Source organism: Syngnathus floridae, chromosome 8 (genome assembly GCF_059516105.1).
Source record: "Syngnathus floridae isolate MCC-2025c chromosome 8, RoL_Sflo_1.0, whole genome shotgun sequence".
In the NCBI taxonomy this organism is placed as follows: domain Eukaryota; kingdom Metazoa; phylum Chordata; class Actinopteri; order Syngnathiformes; family Syngnathidae; genus Syngnathus; species Syngnathus floridae.
The window spans coordinates 5,779,335-5,799,728 of NC_142420.1; the positions used below are offsets into that span (position 1 = coordinate 5,779,335).

At 40.6% G+C, this 20,394-nt stretch overlaps 1 protein-coding gene across 2 annotated transcripts in view; it reads right to left on the reverse strand.

Moving 5' to 3' along the window:
- kalrna (kalirin RhoGEF kinase a) overlaps window positions 1-20,394 on the reverse strand; it is a 60,574-nt gene that overhangs the window by 28,805 nt on the left and 11,375 nt on the right. For both annotated transcript variants that reach the window (XM_088382189.1, XM_088382188.1), the window contains exons 2-36: window positions 18,380-18,454; window positions 17,656-17,770; window positions 16,334-16,526; window positions 16,078-16,251; window positions 15,916-15,999; window positions 15,637-15,768; window positions 15,365-15,487; window positions 15,079-15,201; window positions 14,816-15,007; window positions 14,557-14,688; window positions 13,769-13,867; window positions 13,091-13,222; window positions 10,349-10,471; window positions 9,485-9,676; window positions 9,067-9,236; window positions 8,638-8,812; window positions 7,801-8,062; window positions 7,489-7,655; window positions 6,395-6,514; window positions 6,033-6,101; window positions 5,281-5,430; window positions 5,056-5,205; window positions 4,776-4,890; window positions 4,449-4,564; window positions 4,191-4,313; window positions 3,184-3,366; window positions 2,991-3,112; window positions 2,704-2,770; window positions 2,273-2,382; window positions 1,439-1,508; window positions 1,267-1,356; window positions 697-789; window positions 504-615; window positions 243-433; window positions 39-140 (exon numbers count right to left, since the gene is read on the reverse strand). In XM_088382189.1, the coding sequence (XP_088238315.1) occupies window positions 39-140; window positions 243-433; window positions 504-615; window positions 697-789; window positions 1,267-1,356; window positions 1,439-1,508; window positions 2,273-2,382; window positions 2,704-2,770; window positions 2,991-3,112; window positions 3,184-3,366; window positions 4,191-4,313; window positions 4,449-4,564; window positions 4,776-4,890; window positions 5,056-5,205; window positions 5,281-5,430; window positions 6,033-6,101; window positions 6,395-6,514; window positions 7,489-7,655; window positions 7,801-8,062; window positions 8,638-8,812; window positions 9,067-9,236; window positions 9,485-9,676; window positions 10,349-10,471; window positions 13,091-13,222; window positions 13,769-13,867; window positions 14,557-14,688; window positions 14,816-15,007; window positions 15,079-15,201; window positions 15,365-15,487; window positions 15,637-15,768; window positions 15,916-15,999; window positions 16,078-16,251; window positions 16,334-16,526; window positions 17,656-17,770; window positions 18,380-18,454 (4,646 nt within the window). The remainder of the gene's footprint in view (window positions 1-38; window positions 141-242; window positions 434-503; window positions 616-696; window positions 790-1,266; window positions 1,357-1,438; window positions 1,509-2,272; window positions 2,383-2,703; window positions 2,771-2,990; window positions 3,113-3,183; window positions 3,367-4,190; window positions 4,314-4,448; window positions 4,565-4,775; window positions 4,891-5,055; window positions 5,206-5,280; window positions 5,431-6,032; window positions 6,102-6,394; window positions 6,515-7,488; window positions 7,656-7,800; window positions 8,063-8,637; window positions 8,813-9,066; window positions 9,237-9,484; window positions 9,677-10,348; window positions 10,472-13,090; window positions 13,223-13,768; window positions 13,868-14,556; window positions 14,689-14,815; window positions 15,008-15,078; window positions 15,202-15,364; window positions 15,488-15,636; window positions 15,769-15,915; window positions 16,000-16,077; window positions 16,252-16,333; window positions 16,527-17,655; window positions 17,771-18,379; window positions 18,455-20,394) is intronic.

Below are 20,394 nucleotides of genomic sequence, written 5' to 3' on the forward strand. Positions count from 1 at the left end.
ACTATACATAACGTGTATTTGTTGTGTACAGTACTTGCCTTCAGTACAGTTTTATTGTCAGAGGAGGGGGTTCGCCCGGCCCAGAGTGCAAATTTACATGGGTCGCCTTCTATGTGCTCCGTCACCCCCAACTCTGAAGTCTGCAGTAGAAAAGAAGAAAGTTCGGTTTGGTTCTTATACACTAAAAATGTAGTTGCTGGTGTATTTTTTGTTTCGTGCTGCACAAAGTGAAGCACACTCACCAGTAGTCTGTGTTTGTACTGGTATTTGGTTCTGCCCGCCGAGTCTTTGAACTCCTTGCTGAAGACCAGCGAGAATTCAAAGAGGAAGAGGTGTCGGTCCCGCCCCTTTCGGATGAGTGAGCGCGGATCCCAAACCTGGAAGCTGTCTTGCAGAATCAATTCGCCCTGCACCTCTAAGTTTTCCTCAAAACCTGGAGGGAAATACAGTCAAGTTCACCTCGACTTGACTTTTTTTTTTTTTTTTAAGATGTAGTGGTGTACCTTCTAACATGGCGAGGTGCATGGCATCGTTGGCTCTCTTGGGCACGCTAAGCATGACCTCCAGGCCATCTTTGATCTCCCCTTTGCCCTCCTCGCAACATGACAGCAATTCCTACAGCACGGCATTTTATATGCCGCATTCGTCATCATCAACGCAATGATTACAATTTCTACTTCGACACCTATGTCCCACCTTCAACAGCAGCTGGTACTTGGTGATTCTCTGCACCGGTTTGATGAGGTAAGACGAGATGGAGTTAGCCAGGCCGCGTCGCTGCTGAATGTCCTGATCACGTAATACACACAGAATCACAAATTAGAAAGATATCCTGATTCAGACTCATAAAATTATTTTTATAAATTATATGTACATATTAAATGTACCTACATACATATTTATACGTATTCCTATTATTTATTCATTAATGACTTAATTTTCTCTCTTTTCTTTTCCAATTATAGTCTTAAGTACTATGGCAGTGGCCATTGATAGGGCAATTACATTACAATACTGCCCTCTTCTGGAAAATTAAGATAACTACAAATTCATCACTACCACAAAACGTTTGTTTTTTTAGATAATTATCTAAAAATAATTTTAGATTATTAGTCACACGAGTGACAGGATTTGCCAGCTGACTTCGGGCAAGAGGCGAGAAACACTGGACATGAAGACAAACAACTATTTGAATTTACATTTCAGAGTATTCACTGAAACCTGCACGGATGGTTGAAATGTAATGAACAAAAGAAAAATACTTACATCAAAAAAAGTGCCGGCGTGCTCTAGGATGAGCTGGCTAGAATCCGGTTTGTTCTTGCAGTAATCCACGTAAATGTGGAACTTGTCAGCCTGCATTAAATCAGAGAATGGGGTGATACTCATTTGTGGCTGGTGAGTAATTTTAATATTAATCAAATGAATAAAGTTTTACCCATGTGACGAAGCAATGACCCACATCCTCTGGCAGCTGCTCATAGTTGACCAGCTCCTTCAAGAAAATACTGCAAGTGCACACGGAACAAACATAGTCGTCATATGTTCTCAATGAACACACTGGGCCCTTCTTCAGTATAAGCTTGTTCTCCAACTAAAACAAGCATGTCCTGACAAATCCCCCAAAAGAAGAAAAATGCCAATAAAGGCCAGAAACTATCATGGATTTAAAGAAGGAATATAACAGATGAAAAAAGGGCACAAGTTCACTTTAAGTTCATGCAACAGAGTTTCCACATCACAGTGGTCTGTCTACATCATATCACTAATTTGAACTTTTGACCTTCGTTCTACCAAACAAGCATTCAGGGGAGCATTTACATGCACAATATGGGGATTTGGCATAACTGAATTAAAATCAAAGCTTAGATTGGACAGTTTAATTCTTGTTTTTTTTCTTTTTTCTCACAATTGTTTGCATTCTAACTTGTGGGATGTTTTTTTTAACACTCCCTAGTGCAAAAAGCAAGGACCATAAAGGAATATTTGGATGAGTTTGGTTTAAAAGAATATGAGAACCAAAACACATGCAGAATGTAGCGGTTGTCACTAAAATGATGCACTTGGTTAGAAGAATCTTCTTTAAGCTGTCGAAGGTAATTGATCAACAACAAATCAATTTTCAAATTAACTGGCAACTATTTTGATATTACTATATGACAAGCCTACATATTAGCCTAAAAATATGGATGTAATTATTCTCCCACAACACACTTGTGCGACACTCAATAAAATATAAATTAATGAATAAGAATTGTTAAAAGCCCCTCACTTGTTGTGGAAGTCGTAGATCTCCTGCATATTGCCGAAGATGACGTGCTCCTTGTTGGCAATGGCGGGTGGGATCTCGTCCCCGCCGCGGGTCATCTCGCACAAATAGGTCTGGAATAAACGGGGATGGCTATCAATTAGCATTTGCTGTCACAAAAACACGACGAGCTAAAACTTAGCTGCATAGTTGAAATGAAGTCACATTTAATAAGGTCCAACATAAACACAATAAATTGCAAGATGATCAAATGATATTTTACAAAAGGTCTTGATGTTAAACGGGATTTTCTCCATGTATGTAATTTGCATCAAATATGGATTAGCCAGAGTGATGTTATTTTTAAAAGTGACAGGAGGTTTCTCACCCATGCTGTAACATGTTTTTATCCCCCCCCCCACTGTGATTTGAAGGCTGCAGGCTAGTTTTCTCACCTCCAGACATTCCTGGAGATCTCTGACGTAGGTCTTCTCTGTCTGCAGGAGCTCGGCCATGATGAACCTAAAGAAAGACAGTTTTTACAAAATATTAAATATCAAAACTGAAATTTCAAAAAACAAATGTTGAAAAAAATAATAATTTTGTGAGACGAGACAAAAGTTTTGGGGTTTATTCTGCGAAATGCAACAGGTTAATTTAAGAAGTCAACCAAGCTCAATTTGTGTTGTTCTGTGTTTTGCAGCAAAAATGCAAACTGGTCATTCTAATTTGTTGTACTCACTCTTTCTTCCTCGCCGACTTCCTCTTCTCCTCATTGACCTCATCGTTGGGTTCCCGCAGTTTGATCTCGGGGTCGTCTGACAAGCTGGCAGGAATAATATCCAACTCAAGGTCCTTGTTGTCCTGAAGATGATGAAGAAAATATGACTCACCATGTAAATATATGACAAGTGTGATCGTGAAAATATTCCCACCTCGGAGGAGACACCCAGGCTCTTCTCCAGGCTCTCCTGATACTTGGCCATCCGCAAGGAGAAGTCTCGGTAGCGGCGATCTACCGTGCTCACCCATCGCTTCAGCTCCACAACGTGGACGTGGCCTTTCTCCACCAAGTTGTCGGCCAGCTGGATAAGGAGCTTCACCTTCTCCTTTGTTTGCTAGTTAAACGAGCACATAATTATTATCTCACAGTTTTTTGGGTATTTGGGATCTAAACTTGGAGCAAGATAAAATCTCCTGACATACATATTTTCAACTTCACCACTAGGTAGAGCAACTACGCTGTCATGCAAGGATCTCTAAGATGGGTGCACTAAAAGTCCAGTAATTGGCAAAATGTTGGGATAAACAAAAAATCAAAAAAACATTTATAGCATTTAATTAAAATTACAATAAATATTTTATCTAATATGCATACCCTGGACTTTTTGTTGCAACATTTGTAAACAACAATGTTTGTTGTTGTGATGAAGTGTGTTTTAGTGTACGTGTGATTTTTGTGGTGTGGATGTTTTGTTTTTTGTGTGGTGGTTGTGTTTTGTTTTATTTTGGTTAATGACTGTGAGGATACTGTAGCTTCGTAATAAAAAATAAAAAAACGAGTGGCCCAAGTACTCCTTTCTATAAATTATAATGGCATCTCTTAATTTACCCTTTTCATCGTCCTCCATTGTAATATTGAACTCTACTTTATTTTGCTTCCATGCTTTTTTAGCTATAAAACTGTCAGGACTGTTTCTAAACTTTGCTTATTATTGTAGTCGGTGTACAGCTGCACCGCATCACATGGAAAGCTGCTTGACCTCAACTAAATAAGGGTGACCCAAATATGAGAACCAGCTCCCAGTATGTCATCCCGTGGTCATATTCGCCTTGAGAAACAAATACGGTGGCGGACAACCAACATAGTTCTCTTTTTGAATATATCTCATTAGATCAGATGTGAAGGAGTACCTAATGAAATGACACACACACAATGTACCTTGGCAGTGAGGCGAAAGTGATGATGATCATTGAGGAGCTGTTGTGTTTCCTTGCTGCTGTCACCAGATGACACATGTGTAGCCAGGTAAACCTCACCCGTCTCCTGGATCCATTCTAGGGCCTGCGCACACACAGGCACATCATTATTTATGATATGATAGAGGCTTTAAAAAGTTTTTCCCATCATAAAATTCACCAGATGTCTCTTTAGTGCAGGACTTTCGCTCAAAACTCGCACACACACAAACGCACACACCTGCTTGGCGCTACGTTCAAAGACGAGATACTGCTGACATTGGTCCAGTCTTCTCTTCTTCAGAGTCCAGAAGTGCAGGACTCTGTTCTCCCTCTGCAGCAGCTCATTGAGAATAGCTGAAAATAAAAATCATGGAGTCTTGCCTTGGTCCATTTCCTATATTTTACAACAATGCCGGTTTTCTGAATTTAACACAAAAAAAGGGCTTTTTGACGACTCTCTTGTGTATGCTGTTTCACTTATGTACTTTTCATCCAGATGTATTTCTATTGTTTTTTTTTTTTGCTATCCGTGTATTCTAAACAGATTCCATATCGAATGTTCTACCTTTAACCTGCTGCTCGGGCCCTCTGGCATGACTGGCAGCTCCTGGCATGCTCACGTTGTTCCTGTGGATGTACTTGAGGAAAACCTCAGCGTTCCTCCTGGCCAGTGTGCATGCCTGACAATTAAGAACATCTTATATGAAGATTAAAAAGCTAATATATTTTTCATACATATCATATGTGACATAGTTACAACCGATTTTATTATTACAGTATGTCAAATTCATTTCATGCTATGTCATGTTATCTTGTGAGGAGAGAAATGTGAGGCGTGGACTGACCTTCAGGAAAGCTTCTTTCTGCTCTAGGTGTTTACTGATCAGAGGCACGAGATGGTCACAGTCGGCCGGCGTTCCCACTTTTTCGTGAGTTCCGCACCAGTCCTCATCCCGTCGGTATTCCTGCTCCAGGCTCTCTAAGACGCTGCAAACCTGGTTGCGACCACGGCAATCACATTAGCGATGCTGCTATAAGTTAGTCAGTCACCTGCGATGATGCGTGGGTACCTGTTCGGACGTCTTGTAGAAGGCCACGGAAGCGTTGACGAGCTTCAGGCGGTCCTCCATCTTAAGCATCAGCTGCTGCCAGTGGACGGCCACTTTCTCAGCGCAGTTACGGATGGCTTCTGGGTCATAGTGGCCGGCCTGAAGCATCATCTAAAACAAGGGAGGCCAAACTGATTTTTTTGTACTACAATCTGAGCTGATCTCATGAGGAATTACAAATCATTGACCCATGACCTTATTTAAAAAAGTAACAATGCATAGTACAAATGTTAAGGCATTATAATTTAAGGATTTCTTAATTCACTGGTTCAGGAAAAGTACAAAAGTGACAAACGTTAAAATAAAAAAAAGCTTAATGCCACCACTTGCTCCCTACAGTGCACCTTATTCTCATCAACTTAAAAGCAAAAAGATCTCTTAGGAGCAAAGATGCATTGAAGCATGAATTTCCAAATTTCACTTTTTTTTATCTTATTATTCAGAAATCAAAATATTCAAGAATTCAGAGTGAGTGCACAGTTCTCGTTTATGCTTTTCATTTTAGTTTAGTTAGATATTTAGTTAGTTAGTTAGTTAGTTATTGTTTGTTTGTTTGTTTTGTTTATTTCGAACATTAAAAGAAATACAAGAAAAAAGTAAAAATACAGAAAATGATAACTCCATAGTACAATAGAACATAAAAAATAAATAAATAAATGATATTGCATTACAATTTTCCCTTTATAGTAAATGTTAGTTAGTTAGAAGCTTACCTCTGCTTTCTGCTGGACCTGCAGAGCACTCTGATGGGTCTTCTGAAGGGAGTTAGCATGGAAGAGAGACTAAAGGAGAATAGAAGGGACAATGGGAAAAGGCTTGTTAGTGAATTAATTGAAACAGAGGAAGATATTATTTGTGTACCTATTGTTATGACTGACGTGTGCGGGTGTGTGAGTGTGTGTGCGCTTAAGTTCAAAAGAGGACGTGGGTGTATGACATCTGCTACTGCTGAAAACATGCAGAAACAATTATTGCTCGAGTACAGTGAGACTGGCAGTTGCCGGCACTTTTTTTACATCTGTGTGTGTGGGTGTTGTGTATATATGTGTGTATGCGCGCGTGTGTGTGTGCATACTTCTATGGCCATCTGGAACTGTTCGTGCTCCCTCTGCAGCTGCTCTGCTTCAGACAACGAGCTGGCATTCACCATGCTGGCGTTCAACATGGACTCGCCATTACGGATCCATCCAAGCACCTCGAGGGTACCAAGAGGAGATGATGATAAGTGATGTCTTCTGCAAGACCGCTCTAATTTTTTTTCCTCCACTCAAAATTGGCTAATAAGGTACTAAATCCCATGTTATTGTATCAATGAATAAAACATACCGTATTTTCCGGACTATAAGGCGCACCTAAAAACCTAAAATTTTCTCAAAAGCTGGCAGTGCGCCTTATAGTCCGGTGCGCCTTATATATGGACCAAATTCTTAAATTTAAACTGGCCCGAAGCATTGTGTGATGAAATCAATCAAAAGTGGCCCGCTGAAGACTATGAATCGTGAATCAAAAAGACTATGGATCATTATTTTGTGATTATAAAGTAATTTGTTGCGTCTGAAGTTGAAATAAAAAAGATAAAATGGAGAAGGATTCAATTTGGATTAAAAATCTGACATGATGCATTAATGGTGCACCTTATAGTCCGGTGCGCCTTATATAAGGACAAAGTTTTAAAAATGGGCCATTCATTGAAGGTGCGCCTTATAGTCCGGAAAATACGGTAACTAGAAAAATCTAATGCAATTGATTTGCAAATCGTTTGAGGCTGTATCCGTTTGCATACACTCCAAATTGATGTTGAAAGGTACATACATGTTTTGGAGCAACATACATATGCTACCAAGCTTGCTTATTTTAGCATGAGTATTTTCATTTGTCCCCTCACAGTTGTATGTTCACAGAGGAAACTACTTTGTCAGGAATTTAGATCACGGTTCGTAGAAGCGCATCAAGCAAAGGCAGCGGCGTGTTTATTAGCAGCGCCATAAAAGCTCCTCAATAATTCAGATGCCTCCATCTGCAACGGAAACAGCGACCACGGGCTTCCTATCGGAGATTGTCGCATATTTATAAAGCCACAGCTACTTTTTTTTTTATGGCAAAGTACAAATGAACATATTAACTTTATAGTGCCAATCAATTAGACAACCACTCAAGAGATGCATGTACCTGTTTGACCTCAGCCTGCAAGTGACGCAGTTGCAGGTTCTGCTCCAGTCTAGCATGCGTATGTTGAGCACTGAGCTCCACTTCCTGTTGTTTCTCATGGAGGAACTCCAGCAGCTCCTGAACCTGAGAGGCTAAGTCCATGTCCTTCTCCCCAGTCAGCTCAATGCCTGGCATACACAAGTGTTAAAATAACTGAAAGGGATATTTTTTGGAGGAGTATCCAGTAGATATTGGATATCAATCTGATAATGCTTCCAGCCAATGACCAAGGTAATTCAAGGGACAGTCATGCAAAAGTACTGAAGAGCTTACCTGAGGCCTGCACCTCCATGATGTACTGGTGCAAGTCCTGGCCCTGCTGCATGACTTCATAGGTCATGTTGTTCATGGCTGCCTTCCTCTCAGCATGTCTCTTCAGCCTCTGCTCAGCCAGGCCAATGTCCTCCGCTCCACCCGAGGAAGCGCCGCTGCTCCCTCCGCTCCCGCCACTACTGCTGCCGCTCCCACTCGAGCGTCCCGCATCGTTTAGCTGTCGAGAGAGGTCCTCGTTCCAAGCGTCTAACTCGGCCGTCACCTGAGCAACAGGATCATTGTATTGGTAAGATTGAAAAAGCAAGAAGTTTGTTGCAAAATAAGCTGTTTATATTAAAAAGAAGGAGAAAAACTATACTAACAATACATTTAAAAATAATATTAACAACAATAAAAACAATATTTAAAAAATATTTCTATCTTAATTTTTACTAAAATGTAAAACAAATAAAGAATAAATAAAACACAAATTCTACTTAATGCTTTAAAATTTGTTGTATCTGACATTTTTATTCTTTTTCTATTCTACCTATATTTATTTCTAACTTTAATTCAGTTTAACATTAAAATATTATCTTATCAGATTATGTTCTACTTTTTAATTCACATTTGAATCATTTTTAGATATAATTTATAATTAAAATGATGATTTACTTGTAGAGGAAAATCTTTGGTGTTTTACAAACACAAATTATGGACAACAATTTGAACTGAACAACAGTGATGCCAAAAATGACTGCTGCAGATTTTAAATATCAAGAAAAAGTGCAAAACTAACTCACTTTACTTCTACATTTACATGCGAAACTTTAAAAAGCCAAAGATTGGGATGGTTACCTCTATGGTATACTGCTCGAAGACGCGTAGCTGGAGGAATATGTCGAGTTTGATTTTGCGCTCATGGAAGAGCTCCTCCATCTGGCCCTGGGCCTCATCCAATTGCTGCAGCACGCCCTGAATGTGAGCGATGGAACTGCAGTGTGGCGTCTTATTGGTGGACATGGCAGCATCTCTGCAGGAGACCAATGGAAACAAGAAAGGTTAACATGGTGAACTCCTCTAAATGCAATTTGTTGATTTCATCCCCACTATATAACTTTGTTTACTAATTCATTCATTCATTTGTGAGGAGAACATGCAAACTCCACACAGGAGCTCTGGGGCCGTAATCAAACTTTACACCTCTGAACTGTGAAGCGGCCGTGCTAACCAGTGCCCTACCGTGCTACCGCTAAAATATCCATTACCGGTTTCTTAAGATATTACCTGAGCTGCTGCATAAGCTCCTCCCCCTCCTTAATGACATTGAGCGTGGCTTCCAAAGTGGCTGTCTGCTGCTGCTGGAACTGCTGAATGAGCGTCTGCACCGAATCTACAGAGTCGCAGCTCACGTCATCCAGCAGCTGCTTTTGGAGTTCCTCCATCCAAGACCACAGCTGGACCGGAAAACAAGGAACAGAAATGTTACAGAAAACTATCAGTACTTTGAACACGTCATTTATGGCTATAGTTCGTCAAAGGCAAAGATGTCAAACTCCAGTCCTTCACATCATGCTGTTCAGTTCAATTTACATTTAAAATGTTAAGATTCAATTTGATTTGGTTGAATCTTTCCCACGTCTCCGATTCATTTTTTTGAATCTACTCCTTGCCTATAAAGTTGAGGTTTTGACGACGGTTTCACCTCTTTAGTGTGCGTGTGGAAGGACACAGACATATCAAGCAGCAGTTTCCTGTGCTCAACACGGCGCACAAAGTCTTGTATTCGAACTTCCAGGTGGCGCGCCGCCTTATAGATCTCCTCCGGGTCGCACTCGCCCGTCTGGGCCAGCTGCTCGGCCGCCTCCAATAGCTTGTCTGCATTAGTATACGTGTTCTGGAAAAGGAAATCATTATTGTAAATGACGACGATTTTGTGAATCACGATTCACTAGCCTCAGATGTTGTCTTTGGGGAATTGAAAAAAAAACTATTTCTTTGATGCATTTCTCTTCATCAACATTATGCATTATTATATCCATTCCCGTTTGTCAACTATAAAATTTCTCCCTCGATGTGCCGCAAAAGAGATTAACGTTCAAATCTCTCATGATTCAAATGAATGATAATGTGGTTCTGATTTGTTAAGTATGCACCATCACAGCTGCCATAGTTTCTCTCCTCCCTCTTTCAATACACATCACGTCTCGCCATCTTCAACGTCTGGATATTCCCGCATGTAGGGAGAGGATTAGTCCGAAGATAAAGATTATAATTTACAGGCGATTAATACTTTGTACTTTGGTTTTGGGGTTGAAGGATTATTGAAAATGGATAACTATCCACGTCATGTGATTATAAAAAGTCGCCAAAAAGTGATGGAGGATTGTGTGATTTCTGTGTGCAGGGAAAATGGTCGTCATGATGCGAGATACAAATAAATTTTACATTAAAGCGGTGCATTGGGACACCAACCACAATAATGAATATTTGATTAAACCAACAAATGGAATGTATCCGGTGGGGCTTTCCAAAAAGCAACATTTTTTTCCAGAGAACAACGTTCAACCTGAGCAACGTCCTCAAAGTCGTCGTGTCGTTTCTGCAGGGCACGAGCTCGATGAAGAGACTTTCCCACTCCCGTGTGCTTGCTGAGGAAAGCTTCGCCGTGGTTTTCGATCCAGTCCATCACCTGACGGGGAGAGAATTTAATTTTTTAGGCAGGCAAATCACTTCTACCCGAAATGGAATACATGACTATTACTAGTTACATGTAATTGAAAGTACTATGTTTATTTACAATGTCACTGTCTAATGTGTTACTCATGCTTAAGTTACTTTTAAGTTTCTTTTTTTTCTTTTTTTAAATCGGGGATTAATTTAATTAATATTGATTTTGACACCTCAAAAAGGGAAAGTGTAGCTGGTGAAGTAAACTATATAGTGCAAGCAACTATGTCAAATCGTTCAACTCTATTGTGAGAAATCACTACCTTTGATTAATATTTTTTTTTTAGTAACTAAATTTATTTTTTAATATAAATATTGGGAATGATATTTGGTACAGTAAATAAATAACGTTTCCATTTTGTGTGTTTGACTGGTTGTCCCATTTTCACTTTACTGGAGCGCTGGCGTATCTTGCCCATGACTCAATTTTTGGCACAAAGCAAAAGAAAAAAAGACAAGTGGCAACTCGTCACTGAAAAAAAATTTTCAATTAGGGCGTTTGTAAGTAAAGCCACTCGTGCAATTTTGAACAGTAAGGTTAAAGGTCACGGCTGTGCGTCACACTTGGCGAGTAACCTGATCCATAACAAGCAAAATGTTGCAAGATGAATATAAGGAATGAGTGTAAGCGCACATGAACTTGTCATCGGCTCTTTTTAAAATGATTTGTGTGGGGAAGCACAAGGTTGGTTGAAGGTCGTACATGCCAAATCAAACTGCACACCTCATGTACTGCAGCTCCACCTTTGCTTGTGTGTCTTCCTCTCTCTCTCTCTCTCTCGAGTGGAAACATCACTTGCCGTTCAGCTCTGATTTATTTGCCGTTGGAAGCGTGCTGCACTTTCCACGTGCGTGCCTCTACGCCAGGCAGCGCTCGTTCAACGGGCGTCTCGGGGGCCTCGTAGCCGCTGATACGAAACGGCTGTTTTTGGCCAAATTGTGAACTCCCGCTGAATTTACTGCCCCCGCCAATGTGATCTCTTCTTTTTTCGGTGTTTCGCTCGTGTCCTCCTTTCCTCCGGGACTTCATAAACCGCCCTCATACTATGTGGATAGGAATTTTCTAATTGATAACTTAAAGTTGTTGATGAATGATCTCCGTTTCTTAACTTTTTTTTAATATTTTCAAACTTTCTGTGAAAAATGCAGTCAAAATGTTTTATCTCCGCGACGGAGATTTGTGCATCCCCAAGTAGCATTATCGTAAAACGACTGCAGGATGCCAATTCAGAAGCCTACTGACCTTACGAAATTTGACATGCAGATTAACAGCAACAAAAATGCATTTTAGGCAGAAATGTCAACTTGCATTGGAAGAATGTCACAACATGAAAAGGAAAAACATTCCTGGTCTTCTATCAAGTTCCATAAAAGTTAGAGGTAGGGACATTCATCTATAAGATCTTGATATATGAATGGACCTAAAACTCATCCCTGAGGAGCGCCACTCAAAATTGTGTTCAATTGTTACTTAGGATAATCTGTAGGACCCCCCCCCCTCATTTGGTAGGTCACTGGTACCAATGAAAGATCTAGTTTGACTTGTTGATGTTGGATGAGAGAAGTTGAAATTTTACAGAAAACAAATGGACCGCAAACAGTTCCCTGAAGAACTCCACTCAAGACTCTTTGACTTATTGTTAGTTTGGATAGATTGGCCTGCTCTGAACTGTTCCCACAAAGTTGGAAGCAGATTATTGTTCACTATGTATTACTGAAATGGAGAAGAGGATTATGAAAACAAAACTAAATTTCTGTGGGTTTTATTTACATGAAAAACATGTATCAGATCAATTAAAACTTTTTTTGTTTTTGCTACTTGGCAGCAAACCCCCCTGATGTCATAATGTAATATCTTTTTTTATTGATGAATCATTTTTTATTCTCCTATTTTATTACTACTTGTATAGCTTGTGTTTATTGTGTGATGCACAAGAGTCGTTTATCGGTCCAGAAGCCTTTTACTGGATACAGCGTAGTTTTCCAGAGCGCCTTATCCAGAAATGGATTTAGGTTTTTGGACTACGGTTCATAGTTTTAGTTGTCGTGTTGGCTATAGCAGCACCACCTGTTGCTTTGCCATGCACTTGACAGCCTGTTAGTACATTTCTTGTGAGGACTAAACCTTTTGGACCTTGGGGAGGCTGGAAATATTTGTGTTTCTGGGGGGGAAGTGAATGGAAACCTCTGATTGATTAATCCAATTTATTAAGGAATTAGTCGCAGTACTTTTGCACATGTATCTGGGCATCCTTTGAGAGTGGCCCATTTTTTATCGTGGTTTTAAAATGTCATCTACTCTACTTCAGACATGTTTCCATGGCTCATTTATCTGCCGAAGCATCAGCGGCAGTGCCAGTGGAGCAACGATCCACTCGGATCTGAGAAGTTTTCCGGGTTTTGGGAAATGGACGGATGAAGAGATTTGATGAGAAACACATGTCGCCACAGGATGACACGCTCCTCTGCGGCTTCAAGAAATAGTCTCCCTTCTTTGTTTTGTATTGTTTTCACTTACTAAGTGCATAAGTATGTGTGCGCGCATGTACATTTATGTGTGGTGTGTGTGTTTGCTGTGTACCTGTTGAACGTCTTGCTGAAACACACACAGCTGCAGTCTCTGATGCAGTCGGACCTTTCGGTGCTGCCAAATGTTCTCCAGACGGCGCTGATGGTGAAGTACTTCATGCACCACATCCAGTATACAATGAACCTACACATTAAAAAAGAAAAAGAAAAATGTAGTCGCATTAATCAAAGCGGCAAAACTGAGACACATGCCAGGTGTAACATTTTGAAGGAAATCTGCATGTATGTCAAATAATCTAGTTTAGTTTATGATTTTATGGCTAAAATCTTCATTAATTTTTTGATAGAACTTTTGTGCAGTTTATTGTATTCTGTTTGTATCTACCATAATTTAATAAATATTAATTTTTATAATTATTTGTTTTATTAATTAATGAATAAATAATTTTAATGACTTTCACCTTGTTTTTTTATTTTTTATTTTATTTTTCTTCATTTGATTTATTGATGTATTGCTTACATGTTTGAAATGAATGAATTCATTCGTTCAGTCGTTCGTTCATTCATTCACTCATTCATTCAACTTCCAAAGGAACATTTTGTACAAATTCTTGACAACATTCTGTGACCCAGCAACCTTTGGTGGGTATTCTATAAAGCTGTACAATTCAATGCAGATCCAGATTAGGAACGTTTGGCTTTAGTTGATGTGCTTTGAAACGTTACTAACCGCTTTGGAGTAGTTGGCAGTAGCTGTAAGAGACTCTGAGTTGCCGGGACTGAGAGGTCTTTGCAGGACATCCAGTAGAGCTTTTCCATCCTGACTTACCTGGATACAAGAAAAAAAAAGACGGAAAATTAATGACCAGAAAGAATTGATGCAAAGGCACGCATTGTTTTATTAGAAATAGCTCATGACACAAAACAAAAACGTCACAATAATTATTTCTATTAAAAGAATAATGATCTTGTCTCAATTCACTCCCAAATTCTCAGAATAAAATCTGGGTCTGTTTAGTTAAACACAAAGCTCTTATTCTGTTGTTTGAATCGCAACAGGTTCCTCTGACCTAATGCCATTTAGTGAAAGAACATTTCAATTTTCTGACAATTACGCCAGCCGCACACCAAGCCACACATTCAAGCTCCACTGAACTCAATCTTCTGCAGTGTCACGCAGCGTGCGGGCTTCTGCAATTCCATTTCATGATTTGCCAACCGTCTAGTTTGGCTCTAATATCCAATTACAGCCGTTGCAACAGTGCGGCCAATCAAAATTGCCGATTATGCACGTAGTGCTTCACATTTTCTGTTACCAAGAGAGGTACAACCTCCGCCATGCGGTATAAATACACTTTATAAAATATTGTGCATTTTCTACAAAAACACTTGTTCTTGTTTTTTCATGAGAGCCCTTTTGGATTTAATAGCCTTCAATTAAAATGACTTTCTTCTCATCTGACAACAGAAATTGTTCTGGGCCTTTCTGGCTGTGGTTTTGGTTCTGATGCTTTTTACCTCAGTGTAAGCCTGGGTGACCTGCTCATAGAGGCTTTGGTGGCGGTGGATGGCCAGTTCCAGCTCTTGCATCTCGGTTGGGAGCCCCCCCTCACTGCAGACCTTGCACCATGCCTCCACCTCTGACAAGAACTGCACAAAAGAGTTTTCAGTTTTCACTCCTCATTAGAACAATTGTCTTTTTTTTTTTAATTCCGAATCAAAACCAGAGAATACGATTGCACAACGTCTAGGATTTTTTTTTGTTTGTTCTGCTCACCTGTTCGGCTTTTTGGTGGAAAACAGCTGACATAGCAAGGATGGTAGAGCGTTCATCTAGAGCGGCGGCAAAGCTTTTCCAGTCCAGATCCAGTTGACTTGATATCTGTTTAATCTGCGTGGAGGCGTAGTGTCCTGCCTCCGCCAAGCGACTCGCTACCGACATGATCCTGTTGATGTTCACGTAAGCATTCTAGAGGAGAGGAAAATGGAGCAATATGGCGTCTCTGCTGTGGGTAACTTTGATGGAGTGTATCTGACTACCATTGAGTTCATGGCAAAGTGGTTATGTTGCGTCTGTAGCTCCGCCGCGTGTTGGTACGCTCGGCCGATCTCAGTATGGCTCTGCAGGAACAATTCCTTATTGTGGCTGATCCAGTCAAACATCTGCATACAGAAAGCGTGATTATAGCTAACAGCGAACATCTCCTCACTTCTCTATAAGGCCAGCTGTGTGTGGACTGCTGGTTTATAGAGGCAAGAAAATGAAAACATTTTCTAAGCTCCACCTAGAATTTTTTTTTAAAAGTGTTTTTAAGTATTTCCATACTTTCTCTGCGTCCTGTTCAAAGAGTCGTAACTGGAAACACTGGTCCAACTTCAGCTTGCGGACATGCCACATTTGATGGAGATGTTGCCTGGTGGAGTGAAGCTTGTCCAGCAGACTGGCCACCTGTTATATATGCATTCACATTTTTCTGTGTGTTATCTAATTTACCTCACAAAATGAATAATATATCCCTTCATCTAGCTATCCATCTCTACCGAATGGGGAGTCAACAGTCGCAGTACTATTTCACCCGTGCTCCGTTCAGAGGTTACCTTGGGCACGAGGCTTTGGAAATCAGCAGAGCCGGAGATGCAGGTTCTTCCCGAGTAACCGTCACTACATCGAATACACTGTAGCAAGCGCTGGCCTTCCCGGTCCAGATCTTCCACAGGAGCCTTCAAGACCTCCAGCAGAATTGGTGGGAAAACAATTAGCATCTCATAAATTAAGGCGATATTGACAAACGGGCCAAGCAAAACCAAAGTTGAAGAACGCTTTATGAATAGCAACATAAGTTTCTTCACAAGGCAACTTTGTAGCATGGTGCTCACCTTCTTTTTCAGCTGCGTGTGCTCTTCTATAAGCCGACGGGATCCTTCGACATCGGAGGGAAATTCTTTCTTGGACAATACCTCCTTTGACAGGAAGCAAAATATTTAATACATTTTGTAATTCCATCTGTTCATCAGTTCAGTATCAATCCATCATCCCACCTGCAAATCCTCCAATCTGGCCAGGAGATGAACCGCGTTGGACATGAACTCCTCCAAGGAGACTCTCAGGTCCATCCACTCCTCGTGGTTGTAATCCAGGGAGCCTTCAAAGTCATCTGTCAGCTGCGATGGATCCACCAACTTGGCCAGACCTTCCACTGACACCATGCTGGTCTAGTGGGATGCAATTTGGAGAGCCCTCAGCAGGTGATTCTTTTGAGCGGTGTCAGTTCTCATATTCAACGAGACCACTCACTTCAAAGGAGAACTTTGCACTGCCGAAGTTAGTTTTCTGCTTCTGCCAGAAATTATCCGGTTTGATGATGAGCGCCACGCAGATCTCGACCGGGAAAAACTCCTGCAGCGTCTTCAGCAGAGGCTTGATTAGCTCCCACTTGGAGCCCCGCATGTCAATGATGACAGTGAAGCCTCTTTTGCACACATCCTCGCTACAGTCACGACAAGTCAAAAGTAAGTTTGTTAGGACCTCAGATGCTACCAAAGATTTTCTGACTTTTCTCATTCGATCTGTGAAACGAACATCTGAATGAAAACTGCTTTGTCATGTTTCCTAGCAAGACTCACAATTCATTTTGAGTCCACATGTTACCAACGGGAGTCATTCTTCCTGGAAATTCATGTCATCTGCCTCGGGGAAATTTAAGGTTCGCCAAGTCGCCATAGAAACTGCTGTTGGATTAGCACAGCGTGGCTGCTATGGAAGAATACGACCAATTACAGGCCACTTTTGCTCCTTCTCACCAGCTACAGAGGTTGAGAGGACTTTTGTTTTGGGAAATGAAAAAAAAAACATTACTTTGCATGTATGTGTACACAGCCACTCCTGTTTGGTGGCTAAAGTTTGATAATAATAATAATAATAATAATAAATGTTATTTATAAAGCACTTTACATTTCAAAGAAACCTCAAAGTGCTAAATCCTGATCTGGTTTAAGTTTCTAGTGTAAGGAGGCAGAATGGCGAAGACCGTGTCAGCAGAGAATCTGACCGACAACACCAATTGATGATGTATAAAATCACATACTGTAAATCCAACTAACCAAACAATTATAAATCAGAATTATAGTGAATTTTCAGTGCTAGACAGACTGTTAAAATGATCCATAGGTGCATAGACAATTAAACATGATGTATTTACGGTACATTACCAGTACATAGACCATTAAATATAGTAGCGGGACACTGAACATTAAATACGGCTGCAGAAACTCGAGCTACTTGCCAAAGACTAGATGTCAACACACAGTTCGTACATGTGCTTTCTGGTTGTTTCTTGTGTTTATTCTGCCTTGTAGCATTGTTGGACTGTTCGGGCTAGCCAGGGCGCTAAATAGGCTTGAAAGTGACACAGCGTGTGTACAAGAGTCTGCTGCAAACACTGGAGCGCTTTCATGCTGATGCAAATCAAACACATTGCTCCATCTGCTGCTTTGATTCCACCATCAAGAGCTCCACCGGCCACTTCATCCTCCTTCCATTTGGCACAATTCCCTCTAGTCGATGCATTTATTTTATTTTTTTTCTGATAATATGAATGTGTCTTTCTGTGTTCCTACCTGGGAACAGTAGACAAGTATGTGACCAGCCTCCTCAGATCCTCCTGTTTTATTCGGTCGTGGTTGCTTCGTGCAGGAAACGTCAAGATGGGTCCTCCTCGTTTGTCCCGCCCACCTGCACCCAAACATTTAGCTTCAGGATTCACACAAATGTTTATTGTGTAAAACACAGCACGACACACGACAGAAACCATTTAGATGTGCCCCGGCCTTAAGGAGCCACAAAGCTCAGCGTGCAAATCGCGTTTGGGTCAGCTGAGTGGCGAGTGCGGCGAGGCGCTTTACGCATCTGCTTGTTTTGGCACACGCTGGTGTCTAACGCCTGCCAGATGCGAGAATTTCACATAAGTCATATGTTTGGGGTGTTAAGCGCCCTGGATGAGTTTCCCGAGCCGTTTCCTGTCTGGGCAAATCCTTCAGGGAGGGAGAATGCTAATGATTTTTTTTTTTCTGTAGGCCCATTTGTCTACTTTAGTTAGCACACAAAAAGATTTAGCCTTTTCACCAAAAAGTACATTTTGTTCCATTTTGTGTTTCCATTGTGAAACATTTTAAACTTGTATCACTGATGTAATGGATGTAATTTTCAAAGGTACACTGCCTCCTAAATTTGCAATTATAATTTTTTTTTATTAAATTTCTCTGGTAGCTTAATATTGAAACTTCATCGGCCTTGGCAACAGGAACTAAGGGCTGGCCGGGTGCTGATTTCTCCGACACTCACCGGACACAAAGGCCACTTTCTCCTTCAAGACAGGCAGAACATCAGACGCTTTGATGCCTTCAGTCCTCAGAGACCCTGCAGCAACACGGAGAAGAAAAAAAAAAAAGAGCAGAAAGAGACAGTCAGTGGAGCTTTATGATTTTATAATTAATCCAATTATCAGATCAACATTCCTGCGAGGGAAAAACATGGAGCCGCACGCTGACACAAGCGCTTTCTGAAATTGCGGTGGAAAATGTGTTCCTGTGCTGCTTCTTCTTCTTGCCTTTCAAATAACATTTTTGTATTTCATAACTGGAACACTTGGAACTTCAGCACTTGCGGGACAGTTCTGCACACAGAATGTGGTTTGTAATCCAACATCATTTTGCACTTTCTCAAGATTTTAATTTTCTCTCACGAGCAGCGGGGGAATGTGACCGAATGTCTGACTCCAGCTGTGCGAAAGATGAATGTTTTTAAATCCCCGTTTGGATTAAAAGATGGAATTCCCGTTACAGCCTGCACTTGACTTGACGCATTAAAATGTTTACTAAATATTTTTACCGCTTTATATTTGTTAGCTTGCATGGTCACAATACTTTCATACCGCTAAAGACAATGAAAGAATTTGGCAAGTTCTTTGCATGCACGTTAATGATGAGTTCAGCCAATTTGTGGGTTTTTGCTTTTTCTATGGCATTTTTTTTTTGTGTTGAGAGATGAAGAAGTTGAAGAAGTGAATGAGAGGAAAAGAAAACAAAAAGACACAACATTGAATATTCACAGGAAGGAAACTGGGAACAACACAAATGTTATGGCTTCATTTCAATATCAAAATTAACAGTTCCGGTACTTTGTGCAACACATATTCTCCTTTAGGAGAACACCAAATAGCCAAATGGCACTTTTCACAGTTTCCAAACAGTCAGAGTGAAGCAGAACGCACTTGGAGGGCATTTCTGAACGTATCCCTCCTACCCAAGGGAAAATACATACCTACGATCTGGTCGAATTGTTCTCCAAATCAATCTGAGTGATTATCTTGCTATGTTGGGTGAGCAAAGAGAGATTTATCCTCAGCAATCCGTTGAAACTCGTAAATATTAAATCTGTTCAACATTAATAATGGACTGCATGATTGTAATCTGAAACGGAATGATAGCCTTGCACTTTTGCTGGACAGACGCAGGCAGAGGAGCAGCTGGTCGTGCTGAGTGTTTGTATAAGTGCTTCCCAAGTTATTCACCACAATAAAAAGCTGCAATAATATTGATGGATGAAAAAAAAAATGGTGAGCTTGCCACTTGCTTTGACTGGGAAAGTTTTTCACATCAGGAAGTGAAGTAAACTGAAATACACACTTCCTGACACTTCTCCCTCAGGATAAGAATGACCAAAATGTTGCTTTCATGTCAAGGCTACCGTTTCCGCTGCTATATATCTCTCTTATTTTATCAGCAGTGTGTTTAAAACCCTCGTGAAACCTTTTTGGTCTTACTGGCTCTTTTTTTTTTCCAACAGTTTTTGTTTTCCCTTTCTGTCTCATATGCACAATTTCAATCCAGCAGTTTTTTCCATTTATGCATGCATACACAGTAGCCATACATTGCAGATGTGATTGCAGCAGCATATGGATGTTAAACAAAACAAGGCGGAAAGTTTAGATGAGTAAATAATTCTGGTTTGGTTTCTTTTTAGCCTTCAGAGTCACACATATCACTTAGGAACAAGCTTAGAAGAAATGCTGTGACTTTTTCACGTTAATGAATAAGAGCCTAATAAGCGTGAATGAATGACTGGTCCAAATAGACATTCACACTCACCTCATTTACATGCCAGGAAGGGAGGGAATACAGATTAGGTCTGCTTCAGTCAAGGCGCATTAGCATCAGGACTGTGACCGGCAGAAAAAAACGAATGTGATCTGACCTTGGACTTAACTGCAGTCAAGTGTGACGTATTCGTTAAATTCAACAGCAGCAGCACTGCAATTGCACTGACTGATCAATAACCACTGACATTTTGCAAATTTA